This window comes from Buteo buteo, chromosome 6 (genome assembly GCF_964188355.1).
Source record: "Buteo buteo chromosome 6, bButBut1.hap1.1, whole genome shotgun sequence".
In the NCBI taxonomy this organism is placed as follows: domain Eukaryota; kingdom Metazoa; phylum Chordata; class Aves; order Accipitriformes; family Accipitridae; genus Buteo; species Buteo buteo.
The window spans coordinates 20,129,555-20,149,280 of record NC_134176.1 but is presented as its reverse complement, the minus strand read 5'-3'; the positions used below and the strand labels follow the sequence as shown (position 1 = coordinate 20,149,280).

At 42.7% G+C, this 19,726-nt stretch overlaps 1 protein-coding gene across 1 annotated transcript in view; it reads left to right on the top strand.

The window, feature by feature from the left end:
- The window catches only part of TTC8 (tetratricopeptide repeat domain 8), a 45,765-nt gene extending 43,577 nt beyond the window's left edge, over positions 1-2,188 (top strand). The window contains exon 15 of the mRNA XM_075031077.1: positions 1,492-2,188. Coding sequence (XP_074887178.1) covers positions 1,492-1,608 — 117 coding nt within the window. The 3' untranslated portion in view covers positions 1,609-2,188. The remainder of the gene's footprint in view (positions 1-1,491) is intronic.
- Positions 2,189-19,726: the final 17,538 nt, after the last annotated feature.

Below are 19,726 nucleotides of genomic sequence, written 5' to 3'. Positions count from 1 at the left end.
AAAAGTAGTTACTCAAATGTTTGCTTTTGAGAATAAGTGAGGCCAACTAGCTATAAAGTAACTTTGTAATTTTCCAAATGCCCAGAAGATGAACAATCCATTAACAATTACATCTACAGTCTTTACAGTCGTTGGCTTTTTCAGAATGTGAAGTGAAATGGTATCATGATATATCAGTAATTATTCATCCCATGATCTTACTGAACTCAAAAGGAAAGTCTGTTCTTCAGTTTTACAACCTTTGAATTTTGTGTGTTCATGATTTCTTTCATATGGAATGTCTCAGACACTGAATTAATAGTGTGTCCAACATTCCTGTTAATAAGGAGAAACTTGTACATCCTTACATTTTTCACAAGAAAAATTGCTCCTTTGCTTGTGCCTACACCTTCAAGATTCTGTTATGAGTCTGTGTTGTGTGGGCAGCTCAACTCCTACAGATACTAAAGTACATGTGTCAAGGAGAGAACAACCCATTAATTTGTAAGCGTATCCTCTCCATTGTGAAACATAAGATGGTTTTGAATAATTACAATCTGTACTTACTGATTAAGGAGTAAATCCTAGTCTGCAAATGTCTTGTTACGTAGCTTTTGCACAAAGAACGTGCATAGGTTGTGGGAGAAGACAGATGGCCAGATCAGCTAACTGTTGATGCAGGGTGATAATGCAGTCCTTAGATTTGGTTTGTAAGGCCATGGTTTACAAAACATAGCTTTTCTGGCCAGGACCCTGGATTCTTCCCCTTCAGAGAATTCTTGCTGCACTGAAGCTCTGTGTTAGCTGATGCACAGGCAACAGAGGCCTCCTACTGACACTTTCCGTAGCTTCTTCCTTTTCACCCAGGAGCTATCACTTTTACTACATGTGTTCCCAAACATTTGGGTGGTTCTTTGCTGAACCACTTTGAGAAGATGTACACTTCCTCCTTCCAAAAAATGATGGCTATTTAGGAAAAAATAAAGTTCCCTAAGTAGGGAACAATGTGGAAACATAATTCTAAAAGCAGCAGAGGAGCAACATCAGCTCTCCAAGACTGTTGTGCCTCTCTGTGAGGAAGCAGGAAATCACATGGAGGGGAGGCTTTTGCAGAGGCCTGATTGGTAGTGTTTTGCCTGAATATACAACAGCACTTCTATGGAATTTAAAAACAAATCTTCCATTTCTTATTCCTCCTCATTTCAAGCACTGGGCATGGTGTACCTTGTTGTCCATTCTCCAAGAAGTCAGGTGGAATGGGACATAAAGTTACTGTCTTGAAGCATCGCTCCCATTAAAATCACATTTCTGTCTTTTTATTCTCATCCCTTGTTGTAAGTGGCACATAACCCTGAGTTCAAAAGCCTCCATACTGACTCTTGTTTTATTTGTTCGCTCTCAGGACCAGCTATGTTTAAACATTTGTAAGCATCAGAAATGTACTGCAAAGAATACACAATGCAAATACTGCAGTGCTTGGATTTACAAAATTAGTTTGTGTGTTTCTTACAGGTTGGAGATCTTCAGAGGAGTTACACAGCTGCTCAGAAGTCAGAAGAAGCATTTCCAGGTCATGTTGATACACAACAGCTCATCAAACAGTTAAAACAGCATTTTGCTATGCTCTGACGATGTTTTTATTATGTAAGAACAGTTAGCCAGAGAGAACGTCCGATACATCTTTTTGAAAATGCTAGATCAAAGTAGTCTAACTATAGTTAATGCATTCCTGTGGCAAAGCCTGTATTACTTTCAGTAGCAGGAGAGGTTTAAGAGTCCCAATTAGTTTCTATCATCATAAAACATATCAGTTACTAAAATGCAGCTAAAACACATTGCAACTACATACATGAGAGATTACAGGAATGGCAGAATACTGCCAGTATGACAACTTTGAAACATTTGTCTCGTATATGAGCAAGTAAGCCTCCATTTAATATTAATGAAAATTTTAAAGGATTTTTTCTGACTTTTGTGGAGAAAAAAAAGTGTTTTTAAATATTTCTGTGTGACAATCTGTCAAGTAATGCAGAGAAAGAGTACTTCCTAACTGGTCTTCAAGCTTGGTTTTTGATAGTATACTTTCTTACTGAATGTGAAGTTTTAAAACTAAAATACCTAAAAAGAATTTAAAATATGTCTGTAAAGCAGAAGTCCTTATATTCCTTGTTGTACAGTATGAATTCAATAAATTCCATTTTGTATGGTTTGTATCGTTTGTTTATATAAGTTAAAATTGCATCCTTATTGCCATGAAAATTAGAGTCAGTGATCTTAGTATCATAGAATCATAGAATCGTTTAGGTTGGAAAAGACCTTTAAGATCACCGAGTCCAACCGTCAACCATGCCCACTAAACCATGTCCTGAAGTGCCTTGTCTACGCGTGTTTTGAACACCTCCAGGGATGGTGACTCCACAACTTCCCTGGGCAGCCTGTTCCAATGCCTGACTACCCTCTCAGTAAAGAAATTTTCCCTAATATCCAACCTAAACCTCCTCTGGTGCAACCTGAGGCCATTTCCTCTCATCCTATCCCCTCTTACTTGGGACAACAGACCAGCACCCCCCTCACTACCACCTCCTTTCAGGCAGTTGTAGAGAGCAATAAGGTCTCCCCTCAGCCTCCTCTTCTCCAGACTAAACAGCCCCAGTTCCCTCAGCCGCTCCTCGTAAGACTTGTGCTCCAGGCCCCTCACCAGCTTGGTTGCCCTTCTCTGGACACGCTCCAGCACCTCCATGTCTTTCCTGTAGTGAGGGGCCCAGTATTTGAAGGACTCCACAGAACTGGTACAAAATAGCATAAATATGCATGTTCCTCTCTACCGAGGAGAGAGTTTATTCTTGATCTCAGTGAGGGAAAAGGATATTTAGAAGCTTGCAGAGTTAAGTACTAGTAATTGAGAACAAGGCATTGAGCCAGGTGGTTACCTGTGCTACCACATAAGGACTGTTGCTAAATAAATATTTGGACCATCCTAACTACAAGAATAGTACTAATAGCAACAAACACAGACTTTCTCTCTGTCATATATCTTTGTGTACTAACTAACTATATGGATAAATTTGCATGATTTCCCAACTTGACCTTTTTAAAAGACCGTTAAGAAATGTGGGGTGTTAAGGCATTCTGAAATGGCATGTCCTGAAACAGGCCTTTAAAATCTTTTTGTATTTGTCTGATTTATTAAGGGATTATCTTGGCTTAGCGAGCAACCCTAAACACGCTTATGAATATTATGTCTTCCTTCTTACTATTTGTTACTTCCCTACCCTCCCCTTTTATGACTGTTGTAGCTGGTGAAGGCAGATGCTGGGGAACTTAGAGAAGTGTACCGACAGGCTTCCCCACGGAGCAGTGTGTAGGTGACAGAAACACTATCATTAACTGGTGTCACATCATGTTGTAAAATGGAGAAGCATTATTGGCTAAATAGATGCAGCATATTTAATGGAAATTTTATTTTTTCCACACTGATCTTTATATTGTCAGAAATTAGTCACAAACTAATTAAGAGAGAACCTTAGTTATCAGTGATTTTCATTACCTAAATAAGATTGTACTTTCTGCTAAAAACAAAGAATTTATAGGGAAGTTCCATCCTTTGATCTACTGTACTTAACATCTTTCCAGTTCACAGTGCTAAACTTAGGAAGCTAGCAGAAAAGAAAATGTTTGTCTTAGCAGTTTAAACACAACTGTTGAGAATTTTTGAATGTCATATTATTAACTCAAAGTATTTTTAAAATTGCATAGTAAATAAGGTTATTTCTGCATGAACTGGAACAGAAACTAGTAATACAATTTCAGTTTTTAATCCAGTGTGGCAGCTCAATAGTTCCTCCTAGGTGCTTATAAGATCCCACTTAATGTGATCACTGCTCAAGTTAATGATCTGATTAACTCTTCTTTTTAGCAAACAGTGCTCCTTAGAAGATAGACCTGACATGATTATTCTTTTAATATTGGGGGATGTGTGGAGAGCGAAAGGGAAAATGCTCACGTATGGTAAGGAATTCTTTACACAAGATGGTTGTGCAAATTAATTATAAAAAAACCCCACCCCACACACAAAGTTCTAAATAAGGATTAAAACCTTTTTAGCTCCCTAACGTGCAGCATCTGCAAGCCATTCAAAATTTATCTTACATGGTGTATTTTGATTGCCCCAAAAGGCAGCAGCTATTTGCTTTATTGACCTTTCCTGCTCCAAAGCAAGGGTACGACTATTTTTTTCAAGACTAGCACACGTACAAATTAAATCAAATGCAGTAATGAGAACAGCACCACAACGAAACAACAGATGAATGAGCAAGCTGTTTGTCGTGGAAGAATCTTTCGATTTTGTTGTACGTTAATTCGGTGTGAGCTCCAACGAACAGATGAATCGGCAGGCCCTGGGGCAAATCGCCTTCAGTTAATTGAGGACGACATAGCACAATAAAATGCATCAGAATCTGTATTCATCTCTGCGGTAGGATCATGTTAGGACGGTGTGACCTTAATATTGCAAGCAGCATTTCTGCAACATGGAAATCATTTTTCCTCTAACCTGTAGCACAGCTCCAGCTATGTCCAGCCAGCATTTATAAAGCCCCTTGGGAGTAGAAAATAAAACACAACAAAAAACCAACACAAACAATTTTTTAATTTACAGAGGAGGTGGTGTCCAGAGCAATGCTGCCCGGAAGGAAGCTCAAAGCAGATTGCTGGGAGGTCTTGGAGTTTCTATGTCCCTGCAGGAAAGGTCTGTACAGTTTATGGCTGTTAGCACCAATTCCAGTCAGTTTTTTGACCAGCCCTCTTTCTGAGGTCCTTCTGATGGATGAATCCATTTAAAAGTTGATAATGAAGGGTTAGGTTATTAATAGACTTTGATTGTTTTGCAAGATGTTATAGCCACAGCACCAGCTACAAAACTGTGGCTGAATTTAATCAGAATTCACAGTTAAGGGTTGTGGATCATTTTGGCTGGAAAAAGCATCCTCGGAGGTCGTTGGGCAGGACAGGAGCAGTTTGCCATTAGGTGCCAGTTCATAGAATTATGGAATGGTTTGTGCTGGAAGGGACCTTAAAGACCATCTTGTTCCAACCCCCCTGCCATGGGCTAGACTAGACCAGGTTGCCCAAAGCCCCATCCAGCCTGGCCTTGAACACTTCCAGGGATGGGGCATCCACAGCTTCTCTGGGCAACCTGTGCCAGTGTCTCACTACCCTCACGGTAGAGAACGTCTTCCTTACATCTAATCTAATTCTACCCTCTATCAGTTTAATGACATTACCCCTTGTCCTGTCACTGCATGCCCTTGTAAAAAGTCCCTCTCCAGCTTTCTTGTAGGCCCCTTTAGGTACTGGAAGGCTGCTATAAGGTCTCCCCAGAGCCTTCTCTTCTCCAGGCTGAACAAACCCAACTCTCTCAGCCTTTCTTCATAGCAGAGGTGCTCCAGCCCTCTGCTCATCTTTGCGGCCCTCCTCTGGACCTGCTCCAACAGGTCCATGTCCTTCTTATGTTGGGGACCCCACAGCTGGACACAGTACACAGGTGGGGTCTCACAAGAGCGGAGTAGAGGGGGAGAGTCACTTTCCTTGACCTGCTGGTCACACTTCATTTGATGCAGCCCAGGATACGGTTGGCTTTCTGGGCTGCGAGCGCACATTGCTGGCTCATGTCCAGCTTTTCATCCACTAATACCTCCAAGTCCTTCTCCTCAGGGCTGCTCTCAACCCATTCTCTGTCCAGCCTGTATTTGTGCTTGGGATTGCCTCGACCCACGTGCAGGACCTTGCACTTGGCCTTGTTGAACTTCATGAGGTTTGCACGGGCCCACCTCTCAAGCCTGTCAAGGTCCCTCTGGATGGCATCCCTTCCCTCCAGTGCGTTGACCGCACCACACAGCTTGGTGTCATTGGCAAACTTGCTGAGGGTGCACTCAATCCTACTGTCCATGTGGCTGACAAAGATGTTAAACAGCACCAGTCCCAATACCGACCCCCAAGGAATACCAGTTGTCACTGGTCTCCACTCAGACATTGAGCTGTTGACAGCAACCCTTTGAGTGCAACAGTTCAGTCACTGTAAGACTTTGGATAATGATCCCATTTTGGTTTTGTTGCTGGTGGTGGTGGTTTTTTTCTTTGATTTCTTCCTATCTTTGTAGGCTAGAGGGAGAGATTTGGGCGTCATTCAGTCTGATCTGATATGACATAGGCCAAACATTTTAATCCAGGAGCTCTTTTTAACGAACCCTGTTTGTGCTTGACTAGCGATTACCTGCCAGAGCAGCAGCAAGTTTTGGTACAAAAAAGCTACAGCATCCTCCATGAAAGATTTAGTATTTAGTCACTCTCACTACCATATGTTTGTTTTCTTTCTGATGGATCATTTCAAGCTCATTCATGTCCCCCTCATCACCCATCCCCCAGGCAGTGGGTACCCATTATACCCCAGCACCAGCAGCTGAACCACCATTAGGATCTGCGACACCTGAGTAGGACCATGGCCAGTTTGCCTCCTTTAGGCAATACCTACTTTGCCTCTGTCACCAGAGCTATCGCTGGCATCTGTGATGGTTATTTTTGACCAAATACACTGTTTCCCTACCACAGAGAGCATGAAATAGAGAGCTTAGAAGAACCCTTTGCACCAGCCCACTTGTCTAAACAGCAAGAAGCAGTTTCTGTGAACACTTACTGGCAGGTATCAGCTATGCCCCTTCAGCAAGGGCAGGACTGGACAATCTGAAGTGCAGGTAAAAAATCAGTTCAGGGTAAGTGCAGGGGGAAAGCAGCTGCCTACCAGGAAACTAAATAGGCTGAGTAAAAGGCTTTGTGAGATCCCACCCTCTTCCTCACCTACTCCAGAGGAAGTCTCAGAATTGCCATTTTAGCACATTTCCAGATGAGAAACATTTTGTGTTGGACACAGCAATATAAAACATGGGAAATATAATAATACAATATAAGCTACTGTGGAATCAGACTCAAAGAAAGAGTGAGCTTTCATTATCAGAGGGCCAGGACAAGAGGCAACTCGCACAATTTTCTCTGCTTGTTGGAATTTATTCAAGGTGTAGGGCTGCTGCAAACTTCCAGTTCCCGGCCGATGCCTGTGTGTACACACATTGCAATTTTGCACCGCCAAGCTCTGCTGGCTGCAGAGTAGTATTTTACTGATAGCCCAGCCATCACTGGGAACAAGCGAGCAGATGGCAGATGTAGTTTGCAAAATACCCCTTTCTCTATAAATACAAACAAAACTTTAAGTTTCTCTTTGTGACTTAGAAGATGAATGAAGCAAAAGCCAAGAAACCCTGATATTCCAGTCATAGACAGACTTGTATCTCCAGTCACTCTCCAATAGCATTTGAATTCCTGTGCTGGTAAGATAGTCGTGTTACTAATTTCCCTATTCACGTTTTCAGAGTTAGGAGTGCTGAGGAGCTGTGAATGCTCAGAAGCATCTGTAAGCAGGTTAAATCTGGGAGATATTTCACCAGAGAAAGCAGGTTTTTTGCAAAACTATCAAGTAAACATACCCTGAATTACAATGAATAACTGAAAGATCTGTACAAGTACTATATTTACCTTCTTTTTTCTGTTGGTTAGTTACAGCAATTGCTTAGTGCACAGCCTTCTCCCTTGTTATGTTTAGTTTACAAAATGGTCATAAAGGTTTAGCTGAAAAAGGCTTCCTAGTTAGATACGAGATCTGTATAGAATATGTTCCAAAAAAATTTTAAAAATCAATGCGTTTATAGTAAAAAGCTCTCTTCCCAACACAGAATGCATTGTGTTTAAACTTGTATGTGAATATACCAGCACATACAAATGTGGGTTTTTTCCCAATTTCCCGTTTGCTTTTTGACAGGTATTGCCAGTGAAACTGATTATATTGCTTCAAAAATAAGTCTTGAAGCCATTAGAAATGGGATGCAAGAAGAAACAGCAGTATCCAAACCTTGCTCAGCACTATGGAAAGCGCAAACTCATTAAAAGCCTGGAAACCTGGTTTCAGCAAGCAGACCACCCCAGCAATTTCATCTCATTTTCAGGTTATTCAGTGTACATAGTCATAAAGTAATTGCCAAGATTTTACATTTTAGCATTGGTATTATTTTATACTACTATCAGTTCCATATTTTGCCAAGTCTATATGCTATAATAATGCCGAGCACCTTTAAAGCTATTACACATGTTAACTAATTAATCCTTACTTACAATAAATTCAGATCATCCTAATCAAGGGTCATAAAACCTTCGATCAAGAGACTCTGGTCTATTTGTATATGAGATACCGCAAAAAAGCTAATTTAGGAACATAACCCTAGACTATTTTTATTCCTGTGAATTACCATAAGCCAACAGTTCAGGGTTCAGATAAAACTACAGTCTTCTAAAATATATGATCACTGATTTTTTTTTTTTTTAATTGGTAGAACAAAAACAGATGCATGTATCTGTCCTAGCTTTTAAGGATGTAATTGTTGGTTCTTCCAGAGATGCTGATGTGGAAGGCCCAGCAGAAAAACTTTAAAAGCTTCTGACTTCTGCCTGCAATCCTGCAATATCTAAGGGGTAGGCTTAAAATGCTGTGTCATTACAAAGCATGCAGTTATGATGGTATTAAATGGTAGCTACTTGGATGAATGCAAGATCTGAAATTCAACATAAGTCCTGGAAGGCAGGCTAATAATCAGAGGATCACAAGCTATGCCAAGGTCATATACCAAAAATCTCTACAGTATAATACAGGGATATCATTACTACATATGTGCAAGACATCCACAAATAGCCTGTATCTTCAAATCAGGCAGTAACTGTAGACAGTGAAGGAAATAACTCTCCAAGATTTCCTTAGTCTAACTGAACACTGGGAAAGGTGGGTGGAACGGGAGATCCTAGTTTGCAGCAGTATACGTATATTTGCAAAATATAGAAAATTAATGCTAAATAAACATCATGTGGATACTTATAAATGACTGAGTTAATTTATACTTTGCAGCCACACCTATAGTAATCTTTAATATCTTTATTAGCAGATGTGTATATACTTATCAAATATTCATTTTTAAGTAATTACAAGCAAAGCTCAGGAACTTTCAAACCCCTGGCATTATGTGACAAGTCTCATACTGCCTACCTGAATACAACATCATCTTTAAAGAAAAAGTTAGACATACTCAGCAATCTCAGAAAGTTGTTCTAATTCAGCTGAAGCTTCAGATGCTCCAATGCCTTTAAAAAACAAAAAACCACCACCACCAGAACAGATCCCTTTCTTGTTGAATCAAAACTTAAAAAAACCTTGAAACAAAGCCTGAATAATGACATATATTTGATTTTGAAGGAGAGGGAGAGTTGGGTTTTGGGGTAGCCCATGACTCATGTCACATCATCACCTGTAACTTCGTATCATATTATCTGGGTGGACTCTACTGTGCTGCAACATAAGCCAAATCACAATGTAAAGTAACATACATTGTAAGCAAATTCCTTTCTGGCTAAATACCTGCCATTTCTGGGCAAACAAGGTAATTCAGGCACAAATCTCTTGAATGAGGAACAGTAAGAGAAAACCTGGAAAGTGTTATCTGGATTGCAAATAATATTCTCATGTTATACTAAGGGGCACCTCTGGGTCTCTTGGAGATTTTCACCTAGCAACATAGCTAACTTTTCCATGATTAAGTTCTGTTGCAGCACAATAAAATTTATAACCACGTGCAAACAGACAAACTTTACCCATACAAGCCTATTCTAGCATCCTGAGGACAAATCAACACTCTTGTTACATGGGACTCTAAGATGTACATACTATAAATAAATCTCCTTCCCCCTCTGGAAGTCCCACTTTAGCTCAGGTTTAAAACAGCACAGCAGGTAGTTTAATACTGGAATAGTTTGTGGTTTACCATAAATCGATTGGTCTTTAAAGGGCCAACAGAGCACAGGGGGATGCCATGCTACCACGCTCCTTGTCTTTGTGAGCATGCACATTTGAAAGTCAGTGCTAGGCACGGTCATAACATTTTTCTGCCCCTTCAGGAGTTCATATCACCAGACATGCTGAGTATAACAATTTTGTTTTAACAATAGCAAAGGAGCTAGATACAAGAAAGATGAATGCTTCTTTCACGCTCTTTTTTCCACACATATCCACAGCAGGTAGTCAGTGGTGTGCTTCCCATCAGTTGATTATTCCTGTAGTAGAACAACTTTTTTTCATCAATCCTGATTTCAGGGTTTTGTACCAATGTGTGCATCTCTACTTTGGTGATGAAACTGCTTACAGCAGAGAAACAGTAGATATGATAGCCCCTCATAGCTGCTGAGAAACAAGAGCACTCTCAGGCTGAGTACATCTCACCGGGCAAGAAGAAACCAACCATCCTGTGTTATAAGCTTCAGTATGAATACAGCAGCTCCAGTCAGGTTTTGATTAAGCTTTACGCAGCTAAAGATACACTTGATAAAAACCTCAACAGACAGCCCAGGACATTGTTTTAAGGCTTGTCTTACCTTTAAAAGAACGTTGTTGGGAAGATGTGGGTGCCCCAGGGCTTTGCGTGGGTGCCCCAGGGCTTTGCGTAGCTGCCAAAGGCTCAGGAGGCTGCTTGCCACTTCCCTTGGCTGGCACACTGCTACCAGAGAGATAAGGAAAGGGAGCTGTAACCCTTTGCTCGGAGTTACAGCCTGGCGGTGTGGCTGGAGTAGGCTGGCACGTGACAGCTGATGTAAGACAAACCTTTAGTTTCTGGAATAAGACTTGCAAAATTTAAGTTTTTTTCTTAAAAGTGAGCCAAAACCAGGAATCATTCTGATCACTGTGAAATCCCTCTCTAGATCAGACATTTGATCTGAGCTACCAAGCAACCTAGGAATCACTAATGAATAATAAGTGTGGTTTCTCTCCTCTTTTCTCAGTTTTTATGACCTAGTTTCATCTTTCATCTCAGGATGTGTTCATCCTGCCATGCTGCACTTGCACTCTCCGTGACTTCATGTTTTGTTTCCAGGCAGTTTGGTCTATATGACCCCAAAAACATTCCTTCCTTTCCTCCTCCAGCTGCTGACTGCATAAGCCTGGCTTTTCCCAAAGAAATGCATTCCTCAGACAGGCTTCAGCTCCATCCACTCAAGCTGGCACCTTGTCAGGCCAGCTTTGCCACACAGCCACCAATAACTCTGGAAGTGGTTCAGATTTGCCATTTGCTTGAAGAGAAATGCAAAACAGTCCATTTTGGTAGGGCTTGTCAGCTGGATGCTTTGGGTTTGTCTTGTGCACACATTTGGAAATCAAATTCAATTTCATTTAATTGCTCATGCTGACTAGCAGGAACTTCATCCTTTACCAGCCTGATAACCTATATTTAATCTGATGTCCTCTTCCAGTGTTCTAGAGGTTTAGGAGAAGAGTACAACAGTAGACATGAGCAGTATTTACTTTTATCTGTATCTCCACTGCCTCCTGATCTAACACACTGGAAACTCCAGAACATTTTAAATCTCTGCAACTTCTAAAATGCATGGTGACAATAGAGGTTGCTTAGAATAATCTTCCCTGAGATGTTCACAGCAGCCCTGTCAAATCGCCCCTGCTAAGCATGAGACATGCTATTTGGACATCTTCCAGACCCATCTCCTCTGCAGTGCATGTTCACTGTGCATTTACAGCACTATACCACAGCTTTCCACTTTGTGACCCTACATGTCCCAGAGAGCTGGACCTGTCGGTGACCAGCCTGCCAGCTTCAGATGGCACGGGAGGTCCCCGGACAAGCACGAGGTTGTGTATCTGTACCCCACAGGGGAGCTTGTGTTGCCCAAGGGTATCCTGTGCTCCTATTGCATGAGCTCGTACCATCATCGTGGGCCTTGCTGTGCTGGACCTGGCACGAAGGGACCCAGATAAGGTGAAAAGTCTGCACCAGTAGCAAGAACTTTGCTTATGTAGCCCTGTGTGACAGCAGTTGAACGTAAGCCAGCTGGCGGCCAGGGAGCGTGTCACACCGACAAGTGGCTAAGAACCATGGAGGAAGAGATGCTGGGGAAAAGGGATATTGACGTGGCACCATGCCGCAGAGGTTCTGGGGGACAAAGATCATAAACAGTACCAGAAAGGACTGAGACAATAAAGGAAAGGATTGTACTGAAAATAGGACGTAGGACTGCCAAGTTCACAGATAGAGTCTTGATAACCATGTTAGGTGTCATCCCCACGAGTCATTTCCATATTCTATCAAATATTCATTTGTCTACGGGAGGTTGAAGACACACAGACAGGTACTTTGGGCTCCTGCTAGAGCAATGAGACTTGTTGAAGGCCATGTGGCAATAAGTTCCCTCTGGCAGGAGGGAACAGGATGGAGCGTGAGAGGGATGGAGCATACTTTAAGCAGTTACACATGGGCCATGGTCTCAGCATAGGGTCAGCACAGGCCAGGTGAGTAGAAACTGTGGTGACTAAACTCCTGGATAATGCTGGAGGAAGGTAAAATAGCAGACAGACCTGAACAGAAGTCAGTGGATAAGATTACTCTACCAAATATCTCCTGGATCAGAGAGAGGACCTTAAAGTTTATTTCTGATTTCAAATGTTGAAGAATATGTGCTAAATAGCACTGAAGTGGTGCTTATTTAAGAGCTTTGATCTGCCAGAAGTGTGCCCCTCAAGAGCACTAACGAGGTCACAGTAAACACAAGAGTCCTTCCAGATCTACCTAGAAATCAGCACCCTCACCTCCCCATCACCTACACATCCCTCCTAGCTAGCAAAAAGCAAAGGCGAACAGGATGCCCTGAAGAGATTATTGAAAACAAATTGTCACGGTGAAGATTCCCGATTGCTCTGCCGCCACACACGCGCTCCGTCTGGCTGCTGCCCCTTTCCCCATCAGCAGCAGCTTCTGCGCTGGCCGTGCCCCGGCACGGGGCAGAGGGGGAGGACTGATGGAGCAGTCTCCCGGCCAGCGAGCCCCCGCAACCCGCACGAGCCCTGGAGACTGAGCTTCAATGTGTCGTTCAGATTTTACAGCCCTGGGGTAGTGTTTTTCACAGAGCATATTTGTGCGTATGATTTAAATAAAAACATAGGGTTTCCCAGGCTTCTTCCATGGCTGGTGAAGCCACAGTGTCCATTCCACTTTCTGTTCGACAGCTCTCATGTCTCCTTATGTTGTGCCAGCCAAGGAGCATGGATTTGTCTGAGCTCATTATCAGGGTGATCCTGGTGAGTGCTTAGTGTCAGCTGAGAGAAGCTGAGTGTCTCTGCTCCCGCTGAGGGCAACAGATGCTGAAGATGCTCAGCACTTTTTCTGATACTCTCTGCACCTTCAACCTTAAAAAAACTAGCATCTTTCGCTATCTAACATTTCCTATCATTGCACAGCGGTGTGGCATATCGTCTGTATGATTTTGTCCTTTTCCCCTCCGTCTTCCCTAGGCTTGGACTGTCTGAAAGGAACGGGAGCTAAAGCATTGGTACAGGGTGCAGCTAGTGTGGTAGCCTTCAAACATGTTAACGGGATGTAAAAAAGGGCTCGGGCGAGCTAGATGATACAAACAGAGCCACTGAGCTGCCAGGTGAGGAATGTCCATCCAAACTGCCTGGTGCTCCTCAAGAGGCAGCGCAAATATGACTTGAGGGTCAGCGAGGACACCTGAATGTCAAAGAGCTGTGTGAGGCTCTCCTGACAAGTTTTAGTCACGCTTAATAAAGAATACCTGGTAGCAATCGCATGTTGGGATCATGCAATTTGGTCTAGTCGTTAGAAGAGAGACCTGGAGAGGGGAGCACCCACATCCCAGCCCCAGCTGGTGCTCCCAGCTTCAGCACATTGTGCTTTTCTGTCCCTCTATTTCCACATGTGTAAAATAAGGCTAACAGGATTGTTGCTGCTATTATTATTATTATTATTATAAATTAATGCATTTTCTGTCAGCTGACCCCCTTTTTCAATGCTTGCATCCAGTGAGCGCTGGGGTTTTTGCGTGAATAATCCTTAAGTGATGATGAGAGGCAGCGTGCAGGGGGGAGGCAGGACTGAACTCTTAAAGGGCTTTGTCTTTGGTTTCCCTCAGTAACACTCACAAGCACTGGGAGAATAAAAGCTGTGCAGGAAGCCGGAGCGCTGCAGGCGCGCTGGGCTCACAGCACTTCTCCTCCTCTCCGACAAAGGCAGCATCTTCCCTGGCCTGCTGTCACCTCCCATTAATGTCAGGAAAGTTCACTTGCTGCAGCTTCTGCAAGTGAAAAGCTAATATGTTCGTGAGGAGGGAGAAGAGGCCGTTTGTTTGTCTAAGTAAGGTAATGCTAACACCACAAATGGCAAGTTGAGATTCAGAGAAGAGCATTGCTTTTTAAATCATGCAGGAGGACCTCTTTGTTTTATTTATTCACAGGGCCTGAATCAACAGCTGCCCAGACAAAGATATTTAAAGAGAGCAAACAAAAAGGAGGCTGTTCACCCTGTGCTCCAGATACAAATAGAGAAGAAAGAAGAAAATGTCAAATCTGCATAAACCCTGGATGGCTCCCCAATGCATATTAAATATACCTCTTTTGAATACCATCTTGTAACTACAAAAAAGTTGAGGTAACCTTTTCTTATTTTCAGCAAATATTTCCCTAGAAGGGAATCCTAATATCATTTTTCACTTGCTAATAATGCAATCAAATCCCAAACCTGTACATCATTCTGTTCAGATCTTGCATCCACTCTGTTTATTCACAAAAACATAAATGTTTTCCTGTCATATCTTTATTACAAAATATGAAATGTATAGTCTATTGTTCACTCTGGAAATGTGTAACGCAGAATGGCAAAATAATTGCTGGTAGTCAGAAAACTCCTGAGAAGTGATTATTAATGATGAATTCTGATAGAGTAAATAAGATTGTTGCTAGAAAATGAGAAACTAAGATAAGAAAAAGGCATTTTGCCCTAGAGGCAAACTGCACTGCCTCAGGAACTTCTGCTTTCATAGGGATACAAGATTTGTCAAGATACAAAATAGTTTTGTGTCAAATAAATTATTCATATGGCCATTACTCGTCACAGATTTCCTCTCTTCATGCTCTTCCACATATACAAAGAGATAAGAGTCAACTATTCACCAGATTATTAAGAATATCACAATACTCATTAAATCTTCACATAGTCCATTTTATGGGCAGTTTTTGTAGCATATTTAACCCCTAAGTCAGTAGAAGGCTGCAGGACAGGAGCTAACGAAATGTTTCCTATGAAAAGGATGGTGCTTTGAGGAAGGAAACTGTCTATTTAGTGCAGCTAAAACTCACGGTCACAAAATACACAAACCCTCGTGAGAACCAGAGTTCATCCATCAGCAGCTGGAGTCCTGACAGCCTTTCTACTGCTATCTGAATAGCAAATCACCTGTTTTCACCATCTTGATCCCACCTCCTGGAGGAAGCCCGCCAGCCCGAAGAGAAGGTGGACATTCATCACGATCATCCTCTTCCCTGACACTCCCTGAGCCCTTCACAGCCCAACACTGGAGGCAACTTCCAGCATCTCTTGCCCAATACAGGCACAACAAGCCTCTGGAACAGCTTAAAGAAAAACAAAACGAGAAGGGAGCAATGATAATTTCCCAGGATCTTTATTTTCAGAGATTTGAAATGGAACAGGTTCTTCCTACCTGTCTCTTTATCAAGAAAGCCCACCACTTTCTGGGGAAGTGTTTTAAATGCAGAAGTTCATTGCCTCTTTGAAACATGACTAGATAATAAACACAATTTTAGGAGGAGGGAAAAAAGATGCACATTTAAAGTACAGAACTAAAAATAGCATTTTCTGCCTCCAGGACCTCACTGCTGCTCCCCGTGTGACACAGTGAGCAGGTGCAGAGGTACCAACCGCAGCATACCTTCATCTGGGCAAGGATGAGAATGTGAGGAAATATTTAGATGTGTTGTTTCACAGAAAGATTGCCATTGCCCGATAAGGAACACAGTCATAGGACGCTACATGTACAGCGCATTTGACTCAATTGCCAATGAGAAATAAAATAATGCTGAAAGCTGGGAGAAAAAAAAATTTGCCATTTGCAGACCCGAGCGGCACAGGGGAAAGGAGGGCAGGTCACGCTTTCCTGGGTTCACGGGGCTCTGATTCTCTAATCATGCCGTTTCACGAAATACTGCTTCCCGCAGTACTCTCTGCAACGCAGTCTACAAAAGTGGAAGTAATCTGGGCTGCACAGTTGACTTCAGCTCTAATAAAATACTCAGTTGTGTTATGTGTAACGTTCATGTTATTGTCAGTATCCCAGTAAATGTCATTGCTTTTTTTTAAAAAATATGTCATGTTAGAAAATCATTTGGGGTAGGATTTTAATTTCCTCGTTGGGCTCAGCAGCAGATGAATGCTTTCCTCGCTGCATGTCAGCAGATTGTACAAGTACTGCCCTGCTGCCTCCCATCAGCACGTGGCACAACAGCTTCCAGTCTCGGCAGTTGCAGCTCCCACATCCATGAGTCAAATCAGCATTTGTGTGTTGTGGCCTTTTTTTTCCCTCTTCTGAGCAGCATTACAATTTTTCAGGCTTCAACAACAGTGACAGGAGCCCTCAGTGCCTTGTCACAGCATTGCACTGTGAGATGTCTTTTTGGCAGCTCTGGGTTTCAGGATGATGAGTTGAACAGCCTGTATCCCACAGAGTTAGGGGTGCTGGGTCAGTGCCTCAGTGGGAAAATCTGAAGACCCCACTGGGCCAGACTCCAGCCAAACCCAGGACAAACAGATGGTCCCAGCTTCAGGAGCTTAAAACCTGAAAACCAACAGGGATGCCTGCCTACCTTACTTACCTGGTAGAGTGCCCTTTGGGAAAAACTCCCTGGTGCTATTCAAGGGGGAGGTCTACATGAATTTAAACACTTCAGTTCTCGATGTCTCAGCTCTTTGCTCATAAAAACAATGTGGCATAGTTCCTTCACCTACATGGAGTTGTGAAATTAATTATAAATGGCTTTGAGTTCATTATCTGAGAGGAGCTATAGAAGTGTGACTGTTATTTTTAATAATTCATAAGTAATAATTTATTTAACATTTCTCTGTATTCCTCATCAGGTTCCTGAATCTGACTGCATTTTCCTGCTCTGTCTGCAAGTTCTCTCATGAAAGTTGACAATAAACTGTGAACTTCTGGGGGTTTTGTTTGGGGGATTTTTTTTTAGGATAATGAGATACTGTGTCTCAGTCATTGAAGCTGTGGTACCTGTTCTGTTAAAAAACTAGGATATCAAGTTTAAATGGAATAGGATATGACAAGAAATGAAAAGAATCAAACAGCTACTTTGTAAACATAATCTGTTAAATCCAGTAACCAGAACTAGTCTTATTTCACCACAGTGAGTTTATGCTGTGGTGTAATATATTCGTTTCAAGGCCATGGTGTCTGGATGGAGCTAAATAGACGTTCAATGCTGTGTGCTTCACCATCTGCAGAATCGACCTGTGTTTCAAAATGACACAAAAAGACAATAACTGTTTATTTAGATGATGTTGAACTATACAAAAGGAAAATATTCTTCCAGGTAGAAAAGAAACAAATAAAAACGTGTCCTACCTGTAATCTGCATTGCAGGGGTACGTGTCTGGAGTCAAGCAGACAACTATTCAGAGGCTGAGGCATGAAGCACAGCCTGACTGGTGAAAGCTAGTGGACTTTGCCAAGTCAAGCACAGAAAGTCCTGAGTCAGCCTCACCTCCAAAATCAAGCCACTACAAATATAAAGCAGTTTGGATATATGTTATTCTAGGTATTCTTGAGTTTTCTGTCTTTTCTGTAACAGCAAGAAACATCCTCTGGATTTGGTTTCAAATGAAACCTAAGCTTGTTCTCTCATTGAGGGCAAACAGCAGCCCCGGGGGAAAACCAAGATACCATTGGGCTTGTGGACACTATGGCTTGCTGTGCCTGGCGCAAGAGTAGCAGAGGCTGATGGGCACCGAGGCTTTAAACCCGGGTCAGGAGAAGCATGTCTGTCCTTCCTTGGGTTTAGCCTTCCTCACAAAGATGCACTCACTAAGGGCATCCTGAGTCTTTTCACTTCCACGGAGCAATGAGGCCAGCTCTTCCTCCTCAGCAATGCTGTAGGTACAGATAGAAAAAAGGGGTATCAAGGCATCGTATCACCCTCAGCACCACCGTAAGGGGGTGGCAAACTCGCCCTGGCTCTGAAGCCTGGTGCAGCCCCGGGGGGTGCCGGGTGACTGCAAGGGTGATGGGAGGGAGGCAACGTGCGAGGGCCCTCTTTGTGTCTCCGCGGCTTTTGCCTGGCAGCATCTACAGGCATCTTATCTGGGCTTCAGCCTCCCCATAATTGCACTGGTTAAACAGGGAGAAGGAACAGGGATAGGAGGATAAAGGGGCACAGCAAAAATTCAGAAGTTTGCTCAAGATGGTGTGAGGAGCAGTTCAAACTAATCACTTATGATTAAACCCAAAACAAAATAAAAAACCTAGAGAAATAGCTGTCCAATTTTTATTTCCTAAATAAGACAGGTGTAGATAAGGAAAGTAATGGCTGAGGGGTTGTAGTGAAGCCACCTGACTGGCACAGGTTACCAGTCTCAAAGAACTGAAAAATATTATTATAGGTGACTATAATATATACAGTACACACACTATACATACATATATAATGTGCATATATACACACATATGCCATATGACCTTACCAGTTTCCCACGACTCCTAGGACACATTGCCAGTGGATTTGTGAGCTCTTGTTAACAGAGACCATGTAATTGAGCACTGTGGTATAAGTAACTAGCAAAATATTTTCTGTTAGAGAGCAGACTGCCCCCTTATTTGTTGAATGCTCATTTGGCATCTGGTCAGATTAATCACTTGGACAACATCAGTGATGGAGAGACATCCCCCACCTTTTCCAGATCCTAGCATTAGCTCATACTGAGCCCAGGGCCCTCCAAGCCAGGCTGCCTGCCAGGCAATGCTGCATCTTGTCTCCCACTCCAAGATGCTGCCCACCAGTGCAGCTGGTCCAGCTGGGGAGGAGGCAAATCAGGCACGTGAGCTCACACAGTGATGGAGACCTCCCTGCAGCACGTGTGAGGCCAGCTGCATGGACAACAGAGGCTGGGCCCAAAGGAGTAAAGCTCATGCCAAAGAGGTGAGACGTGACGTTTCTGTACAGAAGGGGCATCTCAGATTGAGGGATTTATTTTCTTCTAAAGAACCATCCTGTGAAACCTAGCTTCTGAATGCTCTCACAGAAGTCCTGCAGTTTACCAATTATCTTACGCATTTAAACAGATCTTCACTAGCCAATTTCCCTTGGAAGAATGACGCTATTGCCTTTTTGCCATTTAACCAATCCTTCTGCAGTATGACTACTCCCAATGCAACACCTTTTAGAGCACACCATCCATTCATAGAATCATAGAATGGTTTGGGCTGGAAGTGACCTTGAAGATCATCTAGTTCCAACCCCCCTGCCATGGGCAGGGACACCTTCCACTAGACCAGGTTGCCCAAAGCCCCATCCAGCCTGGCCTTGAACACTTCCAGGAATGGGGCAGCCACAGCTTCTCTGGGCAACCTGTGCCAGTGTCTCACTACCCTCACGGTAGAGAGCGTCTTCCTTACATCTAATCTAATTCTACCCTCTATCAGTTTAATGACATTACCCCTTGTCCTGTCACTGCATGCCCTTGTAAAAAGTCCCTCTCCAGCTTTCTTGTAGGCCCCTTTAGGT